This window comes from Erinaceus europaeus, chromosome 2 (genome assembly GCF_950295315.1).
Source record: "Erinaceus europaeus chromosome 2, mEriEur2.1, whole genome shotgun sequence".
Classification (NCBI taxonomy): Eukaryota; Metazoa; Chordata; class Mammalia; order Eulipotyphla; family Erinaceidae; genus Erinaceus; species Erinaceus europaeus.
This window is the reverse complement of record NC_080163.1, coordinates 160516758-160535701: the sequence shown is the minus strand read 5'-3', so window position 1 is coordinate 160535701 and position 18944 is coordinate 160516758. Positions and strand designations below refer to the sequence as shown.

Here is an 18944-nt window from a genome sequence, read left to right as displayed (position 1 = left end):
CCAGTCTCTCTGTCTCAAGTCTTCCTGTCTGCACAAAGACCACCTGAAGCAACGAAACCCTGGAAAGAATGAAAAGATAAATAGAGCCAGCAAGATAGCTTACCTAGTTGATCACTTGCTTTGTCACACTCACCACCCAGGCTTGAGCCCCATAGATGAAGACTTAGTGTTACTATGTCTTTCCCTCTCTGTCTCCCACTTTCTATCTGAAAAGAAGTTGGTTTGGAGCAGTGAAGCCCTTGTGACAGTGGAATAAAATAAATGGCAATTCAGCTAGCCAGAGGGTTATTTCACGTGTAGTCTCCCTATCCACTGGAGTGGAGATGTAAAAGCTGAAGCGCAAGGGAAGTGGAATTCTATGTTAGTACAGAGGGTTTTATGGCAGATAAAGAAATTCTCCTGTGGATTCATCTATAAAAATCTGATCTGAAGACTGCTTGGTACTCCTCTTTAGGGGAAGAATGAAAGAAGATGACTAGAAGATTGAAAAAAGTCTATCTTGGGATATGAATCTGACTTCTAATTGGGAAAAATGTGAGCTGATTTCAGCTAGTTGAGATCTTAATAAAACACAGAATTAAATGTAATTTGAAATAGGCCCAAAACTCTGTAGTTAATATAATTTTCTAAATTAGTTGAGAATATAACTATTAGCCTAAGGGTTAGCTCTTTATATTTCAGTATTTAATAACCTCAAACCCGATAAGAGTTTTAATAGCAAGTATATCTGTGACAGGAGTTGCCAACTTAAAAATCAGTGGTAGTCAGGGGAGATAGCCTAGTGGTTAAGCAAATGACTTTTCATGCCTGGGTCCCTGGACCCCTGGGCTCAATACTCAGCACCACCATAAATTCAAGCTAAGCGCCAATAAAAACACACACATTGGGGGGGGGGTGGAGTTGGTGGTGGCGCACCTGGTTAAACTCAGTACTGCCAAACTCAAGGACCTGGGTTCGAGCTCCCACTCCCCACCTGCAGCGGGTCCACTTCAGTGAGTGGTAAAGAGGTCTGCAGATGTCTATCTTTCCCTCTCTCTCCCTGTCTTCTCTCAATTTCCTCTGTCCTGTCTGATAAACATTAGAGGGAAAAAAAAGAAAAAAATGGCTGCCAAGAGCTGTGGATTTGTAGTGCTGGCACTGAGCCCCAGCAATAACCCTGGTGGCAGTAAAATAACACACACACACACACACACACACACACGTGCATAGATTAAACCAGAGAGAAGGAATATGACAAATTGGGATCATGAATACCTGATCTTAAGGGGAAACCTGTTATTTGCATGAAGTTGTTATAGGATATTAGAGCATAAAGTACTATGTATGCTGACCTGTGGGAATTAATCTGCCCTCAAAGGTTATAAGAAGGCTTTCCTCTAGAATTTTAACCTCTTTTTAGGTTCCCATCCATCTGGAATCTTCCTCCTTATCTTTTCTATCTATTTCTTGATCTGACAGATTTACTTAAATAATTTCACTTTTCATAAGTTTGGTTCTTAAAACATTTGTGTGTCTCTATTAAGATTCTACTCTGTAAGAGTAGAATGCAGGAGTAGGTGTCCTGAGCTCAAGTCTGTTTCTGTCTGCTAGCCCATTTGAAAAAAATAAAATAGGGGAGTAGGGTATTAGCGCGGCAGGTTAAGCACTGGTGGTGCATAGCACACAGACTGGTGTAAGGATCCCAGTTCGAGTCTCTGACTTCCCACCTGCAGGGGAGTCGCTTCACAGGCGGTGTCTATCTTTCTCTCCCCCTCTCTGTCTTCCCCTCCTCTCTCCATTTCTCTCAGTCCTATTTGGATAGGATGACATCAATAATAACTACAGTAATAAAACAACAAGGGCAACCAAAGGGAATAAGTAAACATTTTAAAGGAAGAAAAGGAAACTTTTTGCGGGGAGTGGTAATCACTTTACTAATCCAGGATGACTTTTTTTTTTTTCTAGAGAGAGATGGGCAGGTGGCAGGGGAGAAGACCATGCCCTAAAACTTCCTCTAATACAGCAGGGCATATATACATGGCAGAACAGCACTCTACCCGAGTTAGCTATTTTGCCAGCCCCCATTTGATAATTTTTATCCCAGACTGTGTTGTCTTCTCTGCTTCTTTTTTTTTTTTTTTTTATTAATTCTTTTATTTTTTAGAGAGATGCAGAGAGAGAGAGACACAGAGAAACACCAGAGCACTGCTCAGCTCTGGCTTATGGTGGTGTGGGGGATTGAACCTGGGACTTAGGAGCCTCAGGCATGAGAGTCTGTTTGCATAACCATTATGCTGTCACCCCCACCCTCTGCTTCTTACACTATATTTCTGTTCCCTAGTAATCTGATGCTAGTGCCTACTCTTGTTTCATTTTTAGATCCTAGGACCCTTATTCCCCTGTATATTCCTAAAATTGCATGCTGTTCTGTTTTCTGCTGATGTCTGATTATGTACAGTTCTGAAATTAGCCCTTTTTTCCTTTGTTTTTCAGTCACTACTGTTGTTGTTTTTTTATCTTTATTTATTGGATAGAGACAACCAAAAATTAAAAGGGAGAGAGAGACAGAGATACACCTGCAACACTGCTTCACCACTTGCAAAGCTTTCCCCCTGCAGGTGGGGACCTGGGGCTCGAACCTGGGTCCTTGTGCACTGTAACATGTGCACTCAACCAGGTGCACCACCATCGACCACTTAAGTCTTAGTTCAGTTCTTTATAGTTAGCTACTAACCCTTTCATTTTTTCCCTGGCTGAGTGTCCTCTGGTCACCTTAATCTGTGTGACTTTAAAACCAAACTCAAATTTATCTTCTACACAGAGGAAAAGTAATGCTGGAGCTGAGTCTTAGGAGGAGGATATGTAAGAATTAACCGAGGAGAGAGGAGAGAGAGATCAGCACAGTAGCATTTGTGTTCAGCGGTGGCAATAGATGATAATTATCAGATTAGGAATGGCCATTTACCCAACTTACCTAAAGAAGCCCTCTAACAAACACAGTAATTAGATCAAAACAATGGGGCTAATTGACAGTAAGTACAGTTGTTAATACTTATGTAAAAGTTTTCAGTTTTCTGCAAAACTCTCTCATCCCCAGCCTAGGTCCTACTCTACCATCGTGCACCAGGACCTAAAAGGAAACCATGCCCGCATCCCAAAAAAACAAGCAAACAAACAAACAAAAAGTGTCCTTTACTTTGGTGCAATACATCAGGAGCCTTATTTTTAACAATAGTTACTGATTACATATATTTGCAGATGTTGGGAGAACATCGATGCACAAGACAAATCCTACTCTCATAAAACCTAGTTTTGTGCTTCTGAATTGGTTCTCAATTGTGAGAGGTTCAGTAAATATTCTGGTAAGGAAATTTATTAAAGATTCGTTTATGAGAGAGGGAGGGGGGAGAGAGAGAACTAGAATATCACTCTGGCATATGCGATGTCAGGAATCAAACTCAGGACCTCATACTTGGGTCTAACATAAGACAGTTTTATAGCTTAGCAGTACAGTAGGTTAGAATTATTGGAAGTTTTAAATCTTTATAGATCATTAAATCATTGCTAGATGAATCCATAATGTTCTCGATTTTTAATATTTTTATATTTCAAACTTTTTTTTGTTACAGGTGTCCTTCTTGACATCACTGTGGAATCATCCATTTTTTACCATTAGCTGTATTACCCTAATAGGCTTGTTCTTTGCCGGAATACACAAGAGAGTAGTGGCACCGTCAATGTATCCTTTACTCAGGTTGAACTTGACTTGATGAGCTAAATGAAAGGGCCTTCCCAGTGATCCAGGTGTTGTTGGAGAATTCACTTCTGAAATAATAAATTTTCCTTTGACTGCATTTATCAGTATAGCCGCTCGATGTCGAACTATATTAGCAGAATACAATATGTCTTGTGATGATGTAAGTATTTCTTTTGTTGGGAATTGCTGATATGTGTAAAAGAACTGAAATGTTTTGGCTTAAGTAAAACACATTTTTAATAATAATTTGTCTCTTTGGAATTAATAGTGGGAAGATGTTTCTTTTGTTTTTAATTTCATTTGTATTGATTTATTTGATAGAAACAGGGGAGATAGATCGGGAGACAGACAGACTTGCAGACCTGCTTCACTGTTCAAGAGTGGGGAGCAGGTGGGGAGCAGGGGCTAAAACCCAGATCCTTGCACATTGTTACATGTATGCTTAACCAGGCACTCCACCGCCTAGCCCCAATCTTAAGTGTTTCTAAGGCACATTCAAAAACAAACCATTTCAGCATCTCTTATGATGTATGTAGTAATCAGTGTTGTTCTTATAATTGAGGTGGTCGAGTTGGACATAAAATGTCATGTGCACCTTTACCATCAGCCCCCAGCTACCATTTGGGAGCATCCGGCACAGCTTCCAGGGAAGCTTCAGGAGCAGTAGTGCTGTTTCCGCTTACTCAGTTTCTTTTTCTTTTCTTTCTTTATTTTTATTAAATATATTTTATTTATTTATTTATTTATGAAACGGATAGGAGGAGAGAGAAAGAACCGGTCATCACTCTGGTACATGTGCTGCTGAGCATTGAACTCAGGACCTCATGCTTTACCCACTGCACCACCTCCCTGTCCACACTCCCCTCACTCTGTTTCTATCAAAAATTAAACAGACAAGCAAAAAAAAAAAAAGTATTAGTATATTAGTACAGTGGAATCAAACAGACACAGGCCCTAGTGGGCAGTAAGAAGAATTAGGGCCAGAAGATTACTGTACCTATGAGAAGAGAATAAAGACTTGAACATTTCAGTTTTTTTCTTTAGAAATTAGTAGAAGGGGGTGCTGGGTGGTAGCGCAGTGGGTTAAGCACACATGGTACAAAGCGCAAGGACCGGCATAAGAATCCTGGTTCAAGCCTCCGGCTCCCCACCTGCAGGGGGTCACTTCACAAGCGGAGAAGCAAGTCTGCAGGTGTCTGTCTTTCTCTCCTCCTTGCTGTCTTTCCCTCCTCTCTCTATTTCTCTCTTTCCTATCCAACAACAATGACAACAATAACTAAATAACAAAGGCAACAGAAGGGAAAAAATAGCCTCCAAGAGCAGTGGTGCAGGCACTTGGAGGCAAAAAAAGAAATTAGTAGAAGATAGAATAGTTTTTCAAGTGTGAAGAAAGAATTTAAAGAAAAGAAAATAGGTTCTTAGTGTTGACAACTGGTTCTTCATTTGGAAAAAAATAAATTTAGATATCTGGCTCACATCAAGAATATAAGCTGACATGGGGGGGGGGATCCTTGGAGATTGACCTGTCAGGTAGAGTACATGCCTTACTGTGCATAAGGACCTGTTTCTATCCCTGGAAGCACCATGGACAGCACCAAGGAGAGGAACCTCCAACTCCCCCCCTGAAATGAAAAAAGAAGAAAAACTAGGTCTAGGACCAGTGGAATAATATATGTACAAGACCCTAGTGCCATAAATAAATGTATGTTAGAATTGTAGTGGCAGCTTATCAGGACATGTGTCTTGCCATGGCCCAGGTTTGAGCACCAGCACTACAGAACACCACACGACTTGAAAAAGCTTTGGCTCTGTGCTGTCCTTCCCTCTCTCTGAATAAAAGAAGTGTTCTGAGAGTTGTGCTTGTATGGGGACCCCAGTTTTGAGAAAGTCAAAAATCCTAACAGTAATAACAAAAGCAAATTCCAGATAAAATCTGTGTGATTAAAAAGGTATACATGTTTCACTATAAAAACATTAGAAAAAAAAACGAGAACTACAACAACAACAAAAAAGGGCAACAAAAAGGGAAAATAAATATTAAAAAAAAACGAGATTGTTTAAAAGTCTTGAGTATAGAAAAATGTCTTCACAAAAGGAGGTGTATGTATTGCAGACATCTGAATTGTTTGTACGGCAAAGGACAAGCAATTAAGTGGTGTTTAAAAGAAAATATTCTAAAGACTCCAAAATATTAGTTAATCCTAGGGACAGAAATTGAAAGGAGAGAACTGCAGCACTGCTTCACTTCTTGAGAAGTTCCCCATCCCCTGCAGGTGGGGACCAGCAGCTTGAACCCTGTTGCTTGCAATTTGTAATGTGCACTCTATTGGGTATACCACTACCTAACCCTTGGATCCAAAATATTTAAAGACCTGTTGATTCTTAATAAGAGATAACTTCTAAATGGGAAAGATAAAGTCATAGAAATGGGAGCTGGGTGGTAGCACAATGGGCTAAGCGTACATGGTGCAAAGTGCAAGGAAGGACCAATGTAAGGATAACAATAATAACAAGGGCAACAAAAGGAAAAGAATAGCCTCTAGGAGCAGTAGATTTGTAGTGCAGGCACCGAGTCCCAGTGATAACCCTGGAGGAAAAAAAAGTCATGGAAGTCATGAATTTACATTGAGTACACATAGAATCATTTTGTAGGCAGTTTCAATTATTCTCTAAAATTTCCCATTAGTGTGTGGGGTGTCATATGTATTCAGGGAGATAGTTACAAAGTCATTTATTGCAAAGTCCTTTGTAGTGATGAAAAAATAAAAGCGACTTTTACACTTCTCAATAGAGAGTGAGTGGCCAAATAGGTTGTAGTACAGCCACTTTATAGGAACCCAGAAGCAGCTCTATCAATACAAGCTTGATATTGGGTGCAATACAAGACATGATATTGGGTGCAAACATAATACTCAGTTGGTACTATTCCTAAAAGATAAATTTCCTTTTGAGAGTGGCCAGAGCACCACTGTGGTATGTCAAGGTCCTGGGACGTCGGGTCTACAAATCCTGTGCACTACCTGCTGAAACCTCTTGCCACTGTTCTTTCTTTTTTCCTTTTGCTTTTTTTTTTTTTTTAAGTTTTAGTTACATATTTTTCTTGGCCATTTTCAACAATAGCCAATTCATGGCTATTACTGCACATATACCTCAGACCACACATTCCAAAATGCCACTTATAGGAATATTTCTGAAAGAAGCTAGATGTCCATATGTAAAGATTTACTCATGAGTGTTATTAATACTTTCATTCAACATGTATTGAGTTCCTACTGTCTGCCAAGACTTACGTGATATGCCTGGGATGAAATAATAAACTAGACTAAGTCCCTGTCCTTGTGGAGTTTAATTCTAGTGGAAAACACAGTACAGAAATTGTGTGTTTAATAGGGGATTCTGTATGCAGTCACTAAGTGAGACAACATGTAATTGAGATAGTTATGAGTTGAGATAGTGTAGATAAAAAGACAAGTCCCGGGTCTCACACAAGTGGAGTCCTTTTCTTCTTTTTAAATATTTTATTTATTTATTTGATAAAGACAGAAATCATGAGGGAAGAGAGACATAGACACCTGCAACACTTATTTACTGCTTATGAAGCTTCTCCCTTATAGATGAGGACCAGGGACTTGAGCCGAGGTCTTTGTATATTATAACAGCTGTGTAAGTGTACTCAACTGCCTGCCGCTACCGTTTTTCCTCCTTCCTTCCTTCCTCCCTCCCTCCCTTCCTTCCTTCCTTCCTTCCCCCCCCCCCCTCTCTCTCCCTCTCTCCCTTTCTTCTTTTACCAGAGCTCTGCTCACCTCTGTTCTATGGTGGTACTGGGGATTAAACCTGGGACTTGGGAGTCGGGCTGTAGTGCAGCGGGTTAAGCGCAGGTGGCGCAAAGCACAAGGACCGGCATAAGGATCCCGGTTCGAACCCCGGCTCCCCACCTGCAGGGGAGTCACTTCACAGGCGGTTCATGAAGCAGGTCTGCAGTTGTCTGTCTTTCTCTCCTCCTCTCTGTCTTCCCCTCCTCTCTCCATTTCTCTCTGTCCTATCCAACAACGACAACAACAATAATAACTACAACAATAAAACAACAAGGGCAACAAAAGGAAATGAATAAATTAAATAAAAAATAAATAAATAAACCTGGGACTTTAGAGCCTCAGGCATCCAAGTCTCTTTGCATAACCATTATATGATCTAGCTAGCTTAATGGTGCCTTCTTATTTTTTCTTTTGTTTTTAATTTTTCATGTTTAATTTAACATAATTGGCTCTGTGAAAGAGTTATATCTAATTATACTGAAATATCAACTGTATGATTATCTTACTAATCTAAATATTGGTTTATGTTGTTACTTGAAGAAGTTAAAACTTTAAAGGTTGGAGCCTACGCAGTGGAACACACACACAGTTGAGCACACACATTACCACACACACAAGGACTCAGGTCCCCACCTGCAGGGGTGAAGCTTCACTAGCAGTGAAGCAGTGCTGCAGATGTCTCTGCCTCTCTCCATCTCTATCTCCCCCTTTATTGATTTCTCCCTGTCTCTATGCAAGAAATAAATAAAATAAAAATTTTTAATGCAGTCATTAAAAATTTAAATATTAGAAATAGAGACAGTTTTGTCTTGTTTGACTTGTGTTAGACAGTTTTGTCTAATTTGACTTGTGTTTTATAAAGTGTACAAATTGGTTATTTCACCCACTGGATTGATAAAGTGATTTAAAGATTGTGTTTGTGAGTTTTAAAGTAATAAAGGTTTTTTTATATTTTATTGGATAGGACAGAGAAAAAATGAGAGGTAAGGGGAAGATAGAGAGGGAGAAAAGTGGTCCAGGAGGTGGCACAGTAGGTGAGGCATTGGACACTCAAGCATGAGTTCAGTCCCAGGCAACATATGTACCAGAGTAATGTCTACTTTCTCTCTCTCCTCCTTTCTATTAATAAAATCTTTTAAAAGAGAGGGAGACAAAGTTGGGTGGGGCCAGGTAGTGGTGCACTTGGCTGAGCACACAGGTTACAGTACGCAAGGACCCAGGTTCAAGTTCCCAGTCCCCATCTGCAGGGGACTTCACAAGTGGTGAAGCAAAGCTGCAGGTGTCTCTCTGTCTCCTCTATTTCCCCCTTCCTCTCGATTTCTGGATGTCTCTATCCAATAAGCAAATATAATTTAAAATATATATATGTATATATATATATTTTTTTTAAAAAAGAGACACCTACAGACCTACTTCACCTCTTGTGAAGCTTCCCCCCTCCAGGTGGAGAGCAGAGGCTCAAACCTGGGTCCTTGCACTCGGTACTGTAAGTGCTTAACCAGGTGTCTGACTGCCCAGCCCCCTAAAGTAATGATGTTTTTAAAACAAAGTTCCACACAAAGAAAACTTAGAGAACATAACTGTTTGCTTAATCGTGACTAAATACAGAGACATGTTCTAATATCCTGTGGTTATCCTTTAAGTTTTTATTGATGTATCGGTGTTTTTAATCAAGCTATGTACTGAAAAACTTTTTTTTTCCCTTGTTACAGACAGGAAAACTTATTTTGAAACCTAGGCCTCATGTTCAATGACAAATCTGCAATCATTGTTTTGGGACCTAAAACAGCCTTTCTTCAAATAAGTGATACAGCAAAAAGCCATAAAGGATTCCTTATACAGTTGGATGTGCGAAGGTCATAGCAACAGTTGACAAGAAGTGTGCAATATTTGCCCAGATTACCTTGATTATCTATGATGATGATGACTGGCATTTATCAGTGCTTTGGTACCTTTGATTATCTGCTTCAGTGTTAGTGTCACTTTAGTACTTCAGGTGCTGCAAAGAAAGATTCCTGCAGCTGAAGTATGTATGTATGTTACTAAGTTAAACTTAGAAACAGAACCTCATCCAGTTTTTTATAATGTATTTTTGCAAACTACTGTACATAGCAAATCAATGCCAATGTAAAAGAGGAAAATGTTATGTGGACTTTGTTCTTCTGCACCAGTATTTCAGGAACATCTGTTTGCCATCTCCACAGCTCTTTAACACCAGCTATTCTGTATAGCTGTGCCTTTCACACTTACCCTCCTCTCTTTTAATCCTTAAGTAGGAAGAGCATCAGCTTGAACCTAGGCTGAAGAACAGTGATCTCCATTATAATTAAAATTATGTTTAAAGAAACAATTTTTTGTTAAACCGGATAGAGAACTTCAGCTACCGTTGTGATATTTTCCAGTTTGTTGTTTTCACTTAATGATAAATATACTTTATATTTTTTTATTAATTTTAAGAATATTCCAAAGGCTTCTGAATCTACAAGTGTGGTTGTAAATTATGTATCATGTGGGAGTTGGCTAGTCATTGTTCTAGATTTTATGCTGTGGGAGACACACTGTTATACTAGTATTACACAGTGTAACTGATGAGCCTCCTTCACAGAGACACCTTGGGAGTGGTGCCACGAACTAGAGTCTACAGTTCTCACTGTTCAGAGAGTGTTAATGGCATACTGTGTATGCACATTAGCTGCATGTATCATAATAGCCCTTAAAATTAAACTATTGGGATGGCTGTAAATATTTTAAAGAACTGGAGGTGCCTTTTTACCTGTTTATTAGAAGATTTTGAAAAGGTTTAAATTATTTTATGAGCAATCTTTTAAATTTCACTTAACACAAAGCTGACAATTCAGTAATAGGACAAAAAAGTTTTTAACAAGGCTATCATTTGGCTTAAATATCTGATTTTTGCTTTCACATGTATATAATTTTATTCTTTGAACTGCAGCAGTAAGACCCTCTGCCCCCTAGAAAGTCTTACGAGGGTATTCTATGTATCCTGCATTGTTTTCTGTAAATTTTGTAGGTAAATATGTGCATAAAATAAATACTTTATATATATATATATATGTATATAGCTCATGCTCTGGCCTCTTCCTTGGTTTATAAATGCAAAGAAAAGGGATTTTAATATCTAATGACTAGGAAGACTAAACATTATGTTTTCTTAGTCTCAACCTCACTGAAAAAAATTCTACGTAATAATAGTCTTAGAGTGACTTTTTTCTCCTATATACTGGGTTCTGTTTATCTATTTTTGTCACTAGGCTTCACACCTGCTTGATTGAACCATCCCTGGCAGTCTCCTCTTCTTCTTCTTCTTCTTCTTCTTCTTCTTCTTCTTCTTCTCCTCCTCCTCCTCCTCCTCCTCCTCCTCCTCCTTCTCCTTCTCCTCCTCCTTCTTCTCCTTCTCCGCCTCCTCCTCCTCCTCCTCCTTCTTCGCCAGTTAAAGGGTAAACAAGGAGGGAAGAAGAGAGAGAAGGAAAGGAAAAGATACCACAGCACCACTTCTGAAGCTCCCACTTTGCATAGTGACCAGGGGTTCAAACCCAGAGTTTTGAACAAGGTAAAGTGTACGATTCGCTGTGTGTTCCCTTATTTATTTATTTATTTCACAAAGAACCAGAGCATCACTCTGGCACATGTGTTCATAGGGATTGAAATCAGGACCTCTTGCTTTTGAATTCAATGTATAGCCACTGTGGCGTCTCCAGGTATAGGTCCACTTTTATTTATTTTTTTAAATGTATTTATTTATTTTCCCTTTTGTTGCCCTTGTTGTTTTATTGTTGTGGTTATTATTGTTCTTGATGTCATTGTTGTTGGATAGGACAGAGAGAAATGGAGAGAGGAGGGGAAGACAGAGACAGGGAGAGAAAGATAGACACCTGCAGCCCTTCTTCACCGCCTGTGAAGCGACTCCCCTTCAGGTGGGGAGCCGGGGGCTCGAACTGGGTGGGATCCTTATACCAGTCCTTGCGCTTGGTGCCACCTGTGCTTAACCTGTTGTGCTACTGCCCAACTCCCTATTTATTTATTTTTAAAGATTTATTTGTGTGCAGCAGAGAGAGATAACCCCATCATTCTAGCACATATAATGCTGAGGATGGAACTCAGGACCTCAAGCTTAGAAGTTTGACACTTTATCTATTGTGCCACCTTCCAGGCCCAGTATTGGACTTTTGACATTCTGAAATATTTTACTTTTTTTTAAATATTTTTTTTATTGGATAGAGACAGAAATTGAGAGAGAGGGAGAGAGATACCTATAGCCCTGCTTCACTTGTGAAGCTTTCCCCCTGCAGATGGGGACCAAGGGCTTGAACCTGGGTCCTTGTGCATTACAATGTGTGTGCGCTTAACCAAGTGTGCCACCACCTAGCCCCAGCTATTGGTTTTCTGTATCTTTCAAAACAATAGGTGCTCTGCGTTCATCAACAAAGTAGTTCCATCATTTCCTCTTCTGTTGAAGGCATAAAATTGAGTCTCGGGAGTTGGGCGGTAGCGCAGCAGGTTAAGCACAGGTGGTACAAAGCGCAAGGACTGGCTTAAGGATCCCGGTTCAAGCCCCCGGCTCCCCACCTGCAGGGGAGTTGCTTCACAGGCGGTGAAGCAGGTCTGCAGGTATCTGTCTTTCTCTCCCTCTCTCTGTCTTTCCCTCCTCTCTCCACTTCTCTCTGTCCTAACAACAGCATCAACAACAATAGTAAGTACAAAAATAAAACAAGGGCAACTTGCAAAAGGAAATAAATATTTAAAAAAAAATTGAGTCTCAATCTTTCAGGCTTTTAAATTTAATATCTGCTAGTCCAAAGCAAGGACTAGCCAGCTTCTATCACTGAAGACCGGACTCCTTGTTGCTACTGCTTCAGAGGGTTCTTAACACAGTATAATACTCCTGTGTGTGACTTCTTTGACTCATTGTTTTTGAAACTATGTTAATATATGCATCTCTAACAGGCAGAGAGTGAAAAAGCACAGCAGGGAAGCTTCTGTCAATGTGGTGGGGACTAGGCTTAAACCTGGGTCACAAATACGACAACACAGTGCACTATCCAGGTGAGATATTTCTCAGACCACAGCAAGGAAGCTTCTGTCAATGTGGTGGGGACTAGGCTTGAACCTGGGTCACAAATATGACAACACAGTGCACTATCCAGGTGAGATATTTCTCAGACCACAGCAGGGAAGCTTCTGTCAATGTGGTGGGGACTAGGCTTGAACCTGGGTCACAAATATGACAACGCAGTGCATTATCCAAGTGAGCTATTTCTCAGACCACAGAGGAAAGCTTCTTGTCAATGTGGTGGGGACTAGGCTTGAACCTGGGTCACAAATATGACAACGCAGTGAACTATCCAGGTGAGCTATTTCTCAGACCCACACCAAGATGTTTGTTTTATTTTATTACTATTATTATTTTTGCCTCCATGATTCTCCTTGGGGCTCAGTGCTGGCACTACAAATCAACCACTCATAGTGGCCATTTTTTCCATTTGATTTGATTTGATAGGACCTAGAGAAATTGAGAGGGGGAGGTGAGATAGAGAGAATGACACCTACAAACTTTGCTTCACCACTCATGAAGTGTCTCCCCTGCAGGTGAGGGCTCAAGCCTGGGTCCTTGTGCATGGTAATGTGTGCGCTCAACCAGGTTTACCACCACTCAGCCCCTTTATTTTTTTATAGATGTTGAGAGAGATTGACAAGGAGAGACACCTGCAGTACTGCTCATGATCCTTCCTCTCTGTTATGTGTGTGTTCAACCAGATGCACTACCACCCGGCCCCCTCCAAATTTTTCAGAAGTATTCCCTCCCCCCACCTTTTTTTTTAACCTGAAGGGTCACTGATGTGGCTCAGTGCTAGCACTACGAATGCACTGCTCCAAGGGCCAGGTTAAGCACACAGTACATAGCACATGGACCCCATCTCCAGGGCTGCAAGTATCTTTTTACTTCCCCCTGTCTGTCTTCCCCTCCCCTCTCAATTTCTCTGTCCTATCCAATAATAATGGGAAAAATGGCCACCCGGAGCAGTGGATTCATAGTGTTGGCACTGAGCCCCATCAGTAACTGGAAACAAAAAAATAGTCCACTGCTTGGTGGCCATTTTTTCCTTTGCATTTGATAGGACAGAGAGGGGGCCGGATAGGGAAAGAGATAGACACCTGCAGACCTGCTTCACTGCTAGTGAGGACCCAGGTCCTCAACCCGGTCCCCCCACATCACAAAGTGCATTCTCTACTGGGTGAGCTATCTCCCAACCCCCCAGATGAGGTTTAGAATAATCTGTATGAGGATCACATTCAACCAAGCAGAAATAACTCTTAATGGGATGACAAAGCTCACTGCTTTGCCATGTGCACAACTTTTGAATCTGGTCTCCACTGCACTGTGGTCTCCACAGAGAGAAATTAAGAGAGGAGGGGGAGATAGAAAGACACCTATGTCCAGGAGGTGGCGCAATGGCTAAAGTATTGGACTCTCAAGCATGAGGTCCTGAGTTTGATCCCTGGCAGCTCATGTGCCAGAGTGATGTCTGGTTCTTTCTCTCCTATCTTTCTCATAAATAAATAAATAAAATATTTTTTTTTAATGAAAGAAAGATAGACACCTGCAGACCTGCTTCACTGCTAGTGAAGTGGACCCGCTGCAGGTGTGGAGTAGGGCTCGGACCCAGATACTTGAACAGGTTCTTGTGCTTATTATTACGTGTGCTTAATAAACTGGGTGCACGACTGCCCGGCCCCCTCTGATTTTCCCATTTTACATCACTACCAACAGTGTTTGAGAATTCCAGCTATGTAGTCTGAGAAGTGCACATTGGATAAAGCACTGGACTCTTAAGTATGAAGTCCTTAGTTCAGTCCCTTACAGCACATGGTTCTTTCTCTTCACCTTTCTCATTTAAAAAAAAAAAATTTTAAGAGAGAATTCCAGTTAGTAGTATACACATACTAAAAATGACTGAAAATTAAATAGAACCTGGCAAAATTGGCTTTTCAAAGATACAAAATAACTGGTTCTGTCGAGTTTTTGGTAAAGAAACATCTCTCAGTACTGTTTTGATAGTGACCGTTTGTTAGTTTTGCCACCAGAGTTTTCACTGGGGGCTCTATGCCTGTAGTGTGTGTGTGTGTGTTTGTTTCGATAGAGGGTAGGAGGCAGAGAGAGGAGAGGGAGAGAAACAGAAATAAAGCACCACAGAGTGCTCCACCACTTGTGAAGTGTCCCTTGTGCAGGTGCTCCGATGTTCATGAGCCCAGGTAGCTCTGGTGGCGCACCTGGTTGAGCGCACATGTTACAATGGCAAGGACCCAGGTTTGAGCCCCCAGTCCCCACCTGCAGAGGAAATGCTTCGCAAGTGGTGAAGCAGTGTTGCAGGTGTCTCTCCCTCTCTATCGCCCTCTTCCCTCTCGATTTCTGGCTGTCTATTCAATAAATAAAGATAATTTAAAAAAATTTTTTTTTACGTACATTCTACTGAGTAAGCTATCTCCCAATCCCCCAGATGAGGTTTAGAACAGTCTGTATGAGGATTACATTCCGCCAAATAGAAATAACTTTTAATGGGATGACAAAGCTCACTGCTTTACCATGTGCACCACTTAGGTTTGAGTCTGGTCTCCACTGCACTGAAGGAAGCTTTGGTGCTGTGGTCTCTCTCTGTTTCTGTCTATAAAAGAAACAGAGCTGAGTGGTGGCACACCTGGTTACCATGCTAAAGGACTTGAGCTTGAGGCCCTGGCCACCATGTGGGTGCACCAGGCAAGGTAAATTTCATGAGAAATTGGTCAGTGCTGTGGTGTCTCACCTCTTTGTCTCTCCCGCATACCACCTCCTGTCTTCATTCTCTAGCTGGAAAAAAGAAGAAAGGGTGGAGGGTTGATAGCATAATGATTATGCAAACAGACTCTCATGCCTGAGGCTCCAAGGTCCCAGGTTCAATCCCCCGCACCACCGTAAGTCAGTTGAACTGTGTTCTGAAAAAAAAGAAAGAAAGGGTCGGGTGGTAGGGCAGTGGGTTAAGTGCATGTAATGCAAAGCACAAGGACTGGCGTGAGGATCCTGATTTGGTCCCTGGCTCCCCACCTGTAGGGGGGTTGCTTCACAAGTGGTGAAGTAAGTATGCAGGTCTTACTGTCTCTCCCCCTCTCTAACTCCCCATATTTCGATTTTTCTCTGTCCTATTCAACAACAACAACATCAATGGCAACAATAACAAGGGTAACAAAATGGGGAAAATGGCCTCCAGGAGCAGTGTACTCGTAGAGTAGGTGCCGAGGCCTAGCAATAACCCTGGAGGCAAAAAAAGGAATTATCCTAAGTAAATCTGGACGGGGGCAATCAAAGCAAAAAGCAAACACGTGTGCTGTCCTGGCTGCCCTGTAAATTCTCCATGACCACACCACACACTCAGCTGAATTATGACCCTTGGGCATACCACATCCTCTCTCCACAGGGCTGCTGGCCCTAGATAGATGGTTGTCATCATCCACAAGGCATATTGGCACTGGGGAAGTCATCCGCAGAGAATCAGTCATACAGCTGGGAGAAAAGGAAGCTTGGGACCCTCTCTGTCTTTCACATCACCTCTGTCTTTCACTCTCTCACACACACATGCAAGGCTACATACCTCTATGGTATGTAATTCCAACTTTAAAAAAAAGTTATTTATTTATTCATGAAGATAGGCAGAGTGGTCCAGGAGGTGGCACAGAGGATAAAGCATTAGATTCTCAGTCATGAGGTCCCAAGTTTGAGCCACGGCAGCACATGTACCAGAGTGATGTCTGGTTCTTTCATTCCTCCAATCTTTCTCATGAATAAATAAATTCTTGAAAAAAAAAAAGATAGGCAGGGAGTTGGGTGGTAGCGCAGCGGGTTAAGCGCATGTGGCACCAAGTGCAATGACTGGCATAAGGATCCCGGTTAGAGCCGCTGGCTCTCCACCTGCAGAGGAGTCGCATCACAGGTGGTGAAGCAAGTCTGAAGATGTCTATCTCTCCCCCTCTCTGTTGTCCCCTCCTCTCTCCATTTCTCTCTGTCCTATCTAACAGTGACAACATCAATAACAACAATAATAACTATAGCAGCAATAAAAAAACAAGGACAACAAAAGGGAAAATAAATAAATAAACAAATATAGACAGAGAAAGGGAGAAAGAACCAGGCTTCCCTCTGGTATATGTGCTGTTGGACATTAAACTTATGCTTGAGAGTATATCCACTGTGCCACCTCCCAGACCACCTTTCTTCAACTTTTCTACCCATACGCGCTCTCTCTCTCTTTATTATTTGATAGGACAGAAATAAATTGAGAAGGGAGAGGGAGACAGAAAAAGAGAGAAATATGTGAGCTCAGCCAGGTGTACCACTTCCCAGCCCCTGAAGTTCATCTTTTATTAATTTTAATTTATTTTTCTATTTATTAATGAGACAGATAGGAGAGAGAAAGAATCAGATATCACTCTGGTACATGTGCTGCCTGGGATTGAATCAGGACCTTAGCTTAAGAGTCCAATGCATTATCCACCACACCATTTCCTGAACCACATTTTTTAAAATTTTTAAACTTTTACCAGAGCACTGATCAGTTCTGGCTTATGGTAATAAGGGGTGGGGGACTTGAACCTGGGATTTTGGAATGAGGGTCTCTTTGCATAACCATTATGCTATCTACCCCAGCTCTCCCATTCTTTCTCTCAATAAATGCTCAACTCTGAAACATGACTGCCTCTTTTGTGATTCTCCCAAGATGAAGACAGTCTAAGACCCTAAGAATGAAGCTTGGAGGCAGTCTTCCTGTTCCCTCAAACTTTTCTTCAACAGTACTTCAGGTGTCTCTTTCCTTTTTTCCTGCTCTGTTTTTCTCTGTCTCTATTTTTTCCTTTCCCTAAAGGAAAAAAAAAAAAAAAAAAAAAAGCTGCAGGGAGTGGTGCAGTGGCCACGCAGGCACGGAGCTCACCATTAAGCCCTGGTGGCAATATATATATATCAACATGCTTCAGCTCAGACTGTGTCCAGAAACTTCAGGTGTGGAATGACAACCCTTCAGCTTCATTACTGGGGTGAGACCTTTCCTTTCATAGTATACTCTAATTCCATCCCAGGTGGTTCACTTTCTAACAAAGTCCCAAAACCTAGATATAGACCAGGTTCTGTGAGAGAGAGCATATGTTCACACATATCCATAAACTAGTGCAAAATATATACCTGAAAGCAGAAGTACACTAGAGTTTGCAGTGAGTACCCCCCCCCCAACACTTCCTCTCCACTATTCCAACCTTCGCATCCATGACTGCTCAACAATTTGTTTGGCTTTGTATGTTAACTCTCTTTTCAGCCACCAGGTTCCAGATGCCATCACGATGCCGGCCAGGCTTCCCTGGACTGAAGACCCCACCTATGTGTCCTGGAGCTCCACTTCCCCAGAGACCCACCCTACTAGGGAAAGAGAGAGGCAGACTGAGAGTATGGACTGACCAGTCAACGTCCATGTTCAGCAGGGAAGCAATTACAGAAGCCAGACCTTCTACCTTCTGCAACCCACAATGACCCTGGGTCCATGCCCCCAGAGGGATAGAGAATGGGAAAGCTATCAGGGGAGGGGATGGGATATGGAGATTGGATGGTGGGAATTGTGTGGAGTTGTACCCCTCCTATCCTATGGTTTTGTTAACTTATCCTTTCTTAAATAAAAAATAAATTTAAAAAAATATATATATATATCAACATCCTATTATTATTATTTTGTTTGTTGGGATTTCACTGCTGCAGGCTGGCATTTTTAGAGAGGCAGAGAGAAAGAAAGAGATCACTGAAACAGGCTCCAGTGCAGTGGGGCAAGGGTTTGAAGCTAAGCCCTGCGCAGGGCAAAACAGGCACCCTCCCAGGTGAACTTTGTCCTTGCCCCCAAATAACCAACTTTTGAGCAAGCTACTACTTGTCATGCATGTTATCAGGCACTTTTCTTACTTTAGTTGAGTTGCACATTAACCTAGCAAGACAGATATATATTTTTAAATATATGGCATCTGGAACCTGGTGATTGAAAAGAGAGTTAACATACGAAGCCAAACAATTTGTTGAGCAATCATGGATTCCAAGCTTGGAATAGTGGAGAACTCTCTAACACTGCAAACTCTAGTGTACTTCTGCTTTCAGGTATATATTTTGCAGTAGTTTATGGATACGTGTGAACATAAGCTCTCTCTCACAGAAACTGGTGTATATCTAGGTTATGGGACTTTGTTAGAAAGTGAACTACCTGAGATGAAATTAGAGTGTACTATAAAAGGAAAGGTCTCACCCGAGTAATGAAGCTGAAGGGTTGTCATTCCACACGTGAAGTCTCTGGACACAGTCTGAGGTGAAGCATGTTGAG

At 41.4% G+C, this 18944-nt stretch overlaps 1 protein-coding gene across 2 annotated transcripts in view; it reads left to right on the top strand.

The window, feature by feature from the left end:
* Positions 1–18227, top strand: part of CNEP1R1 (CTD nuclear envelope phosphatase 1 regulatory subunit 1) — a 28269-nt gene extending 10042 nt beyond the window's left edge. The window contains exons 4-6 of one of the 2 annotated variants that reach the window (XM_060185587.1): positions 3609–3718; positions 3842–3896; positions 9264–10617. In XM_060185587.1, coding sequence (XP_060041570.1) covers positions 3609–3718; positions 3842–3896; positions 9264–9305 — 207 coding nt within the window. In that variant the 3' untranslated portion in view covers positions 9306–10617. Of the gene's footprint in view, positions 1–3608; positions 3719–3841; positions 3897–9263; positions 10618–17903 lie in introns of those variants that run through there. The other variant, XM_060185588.1, reaches the window with a different exon arrangement.
* Positions 18228–18944: the final 717 nt, after the last annotated feature.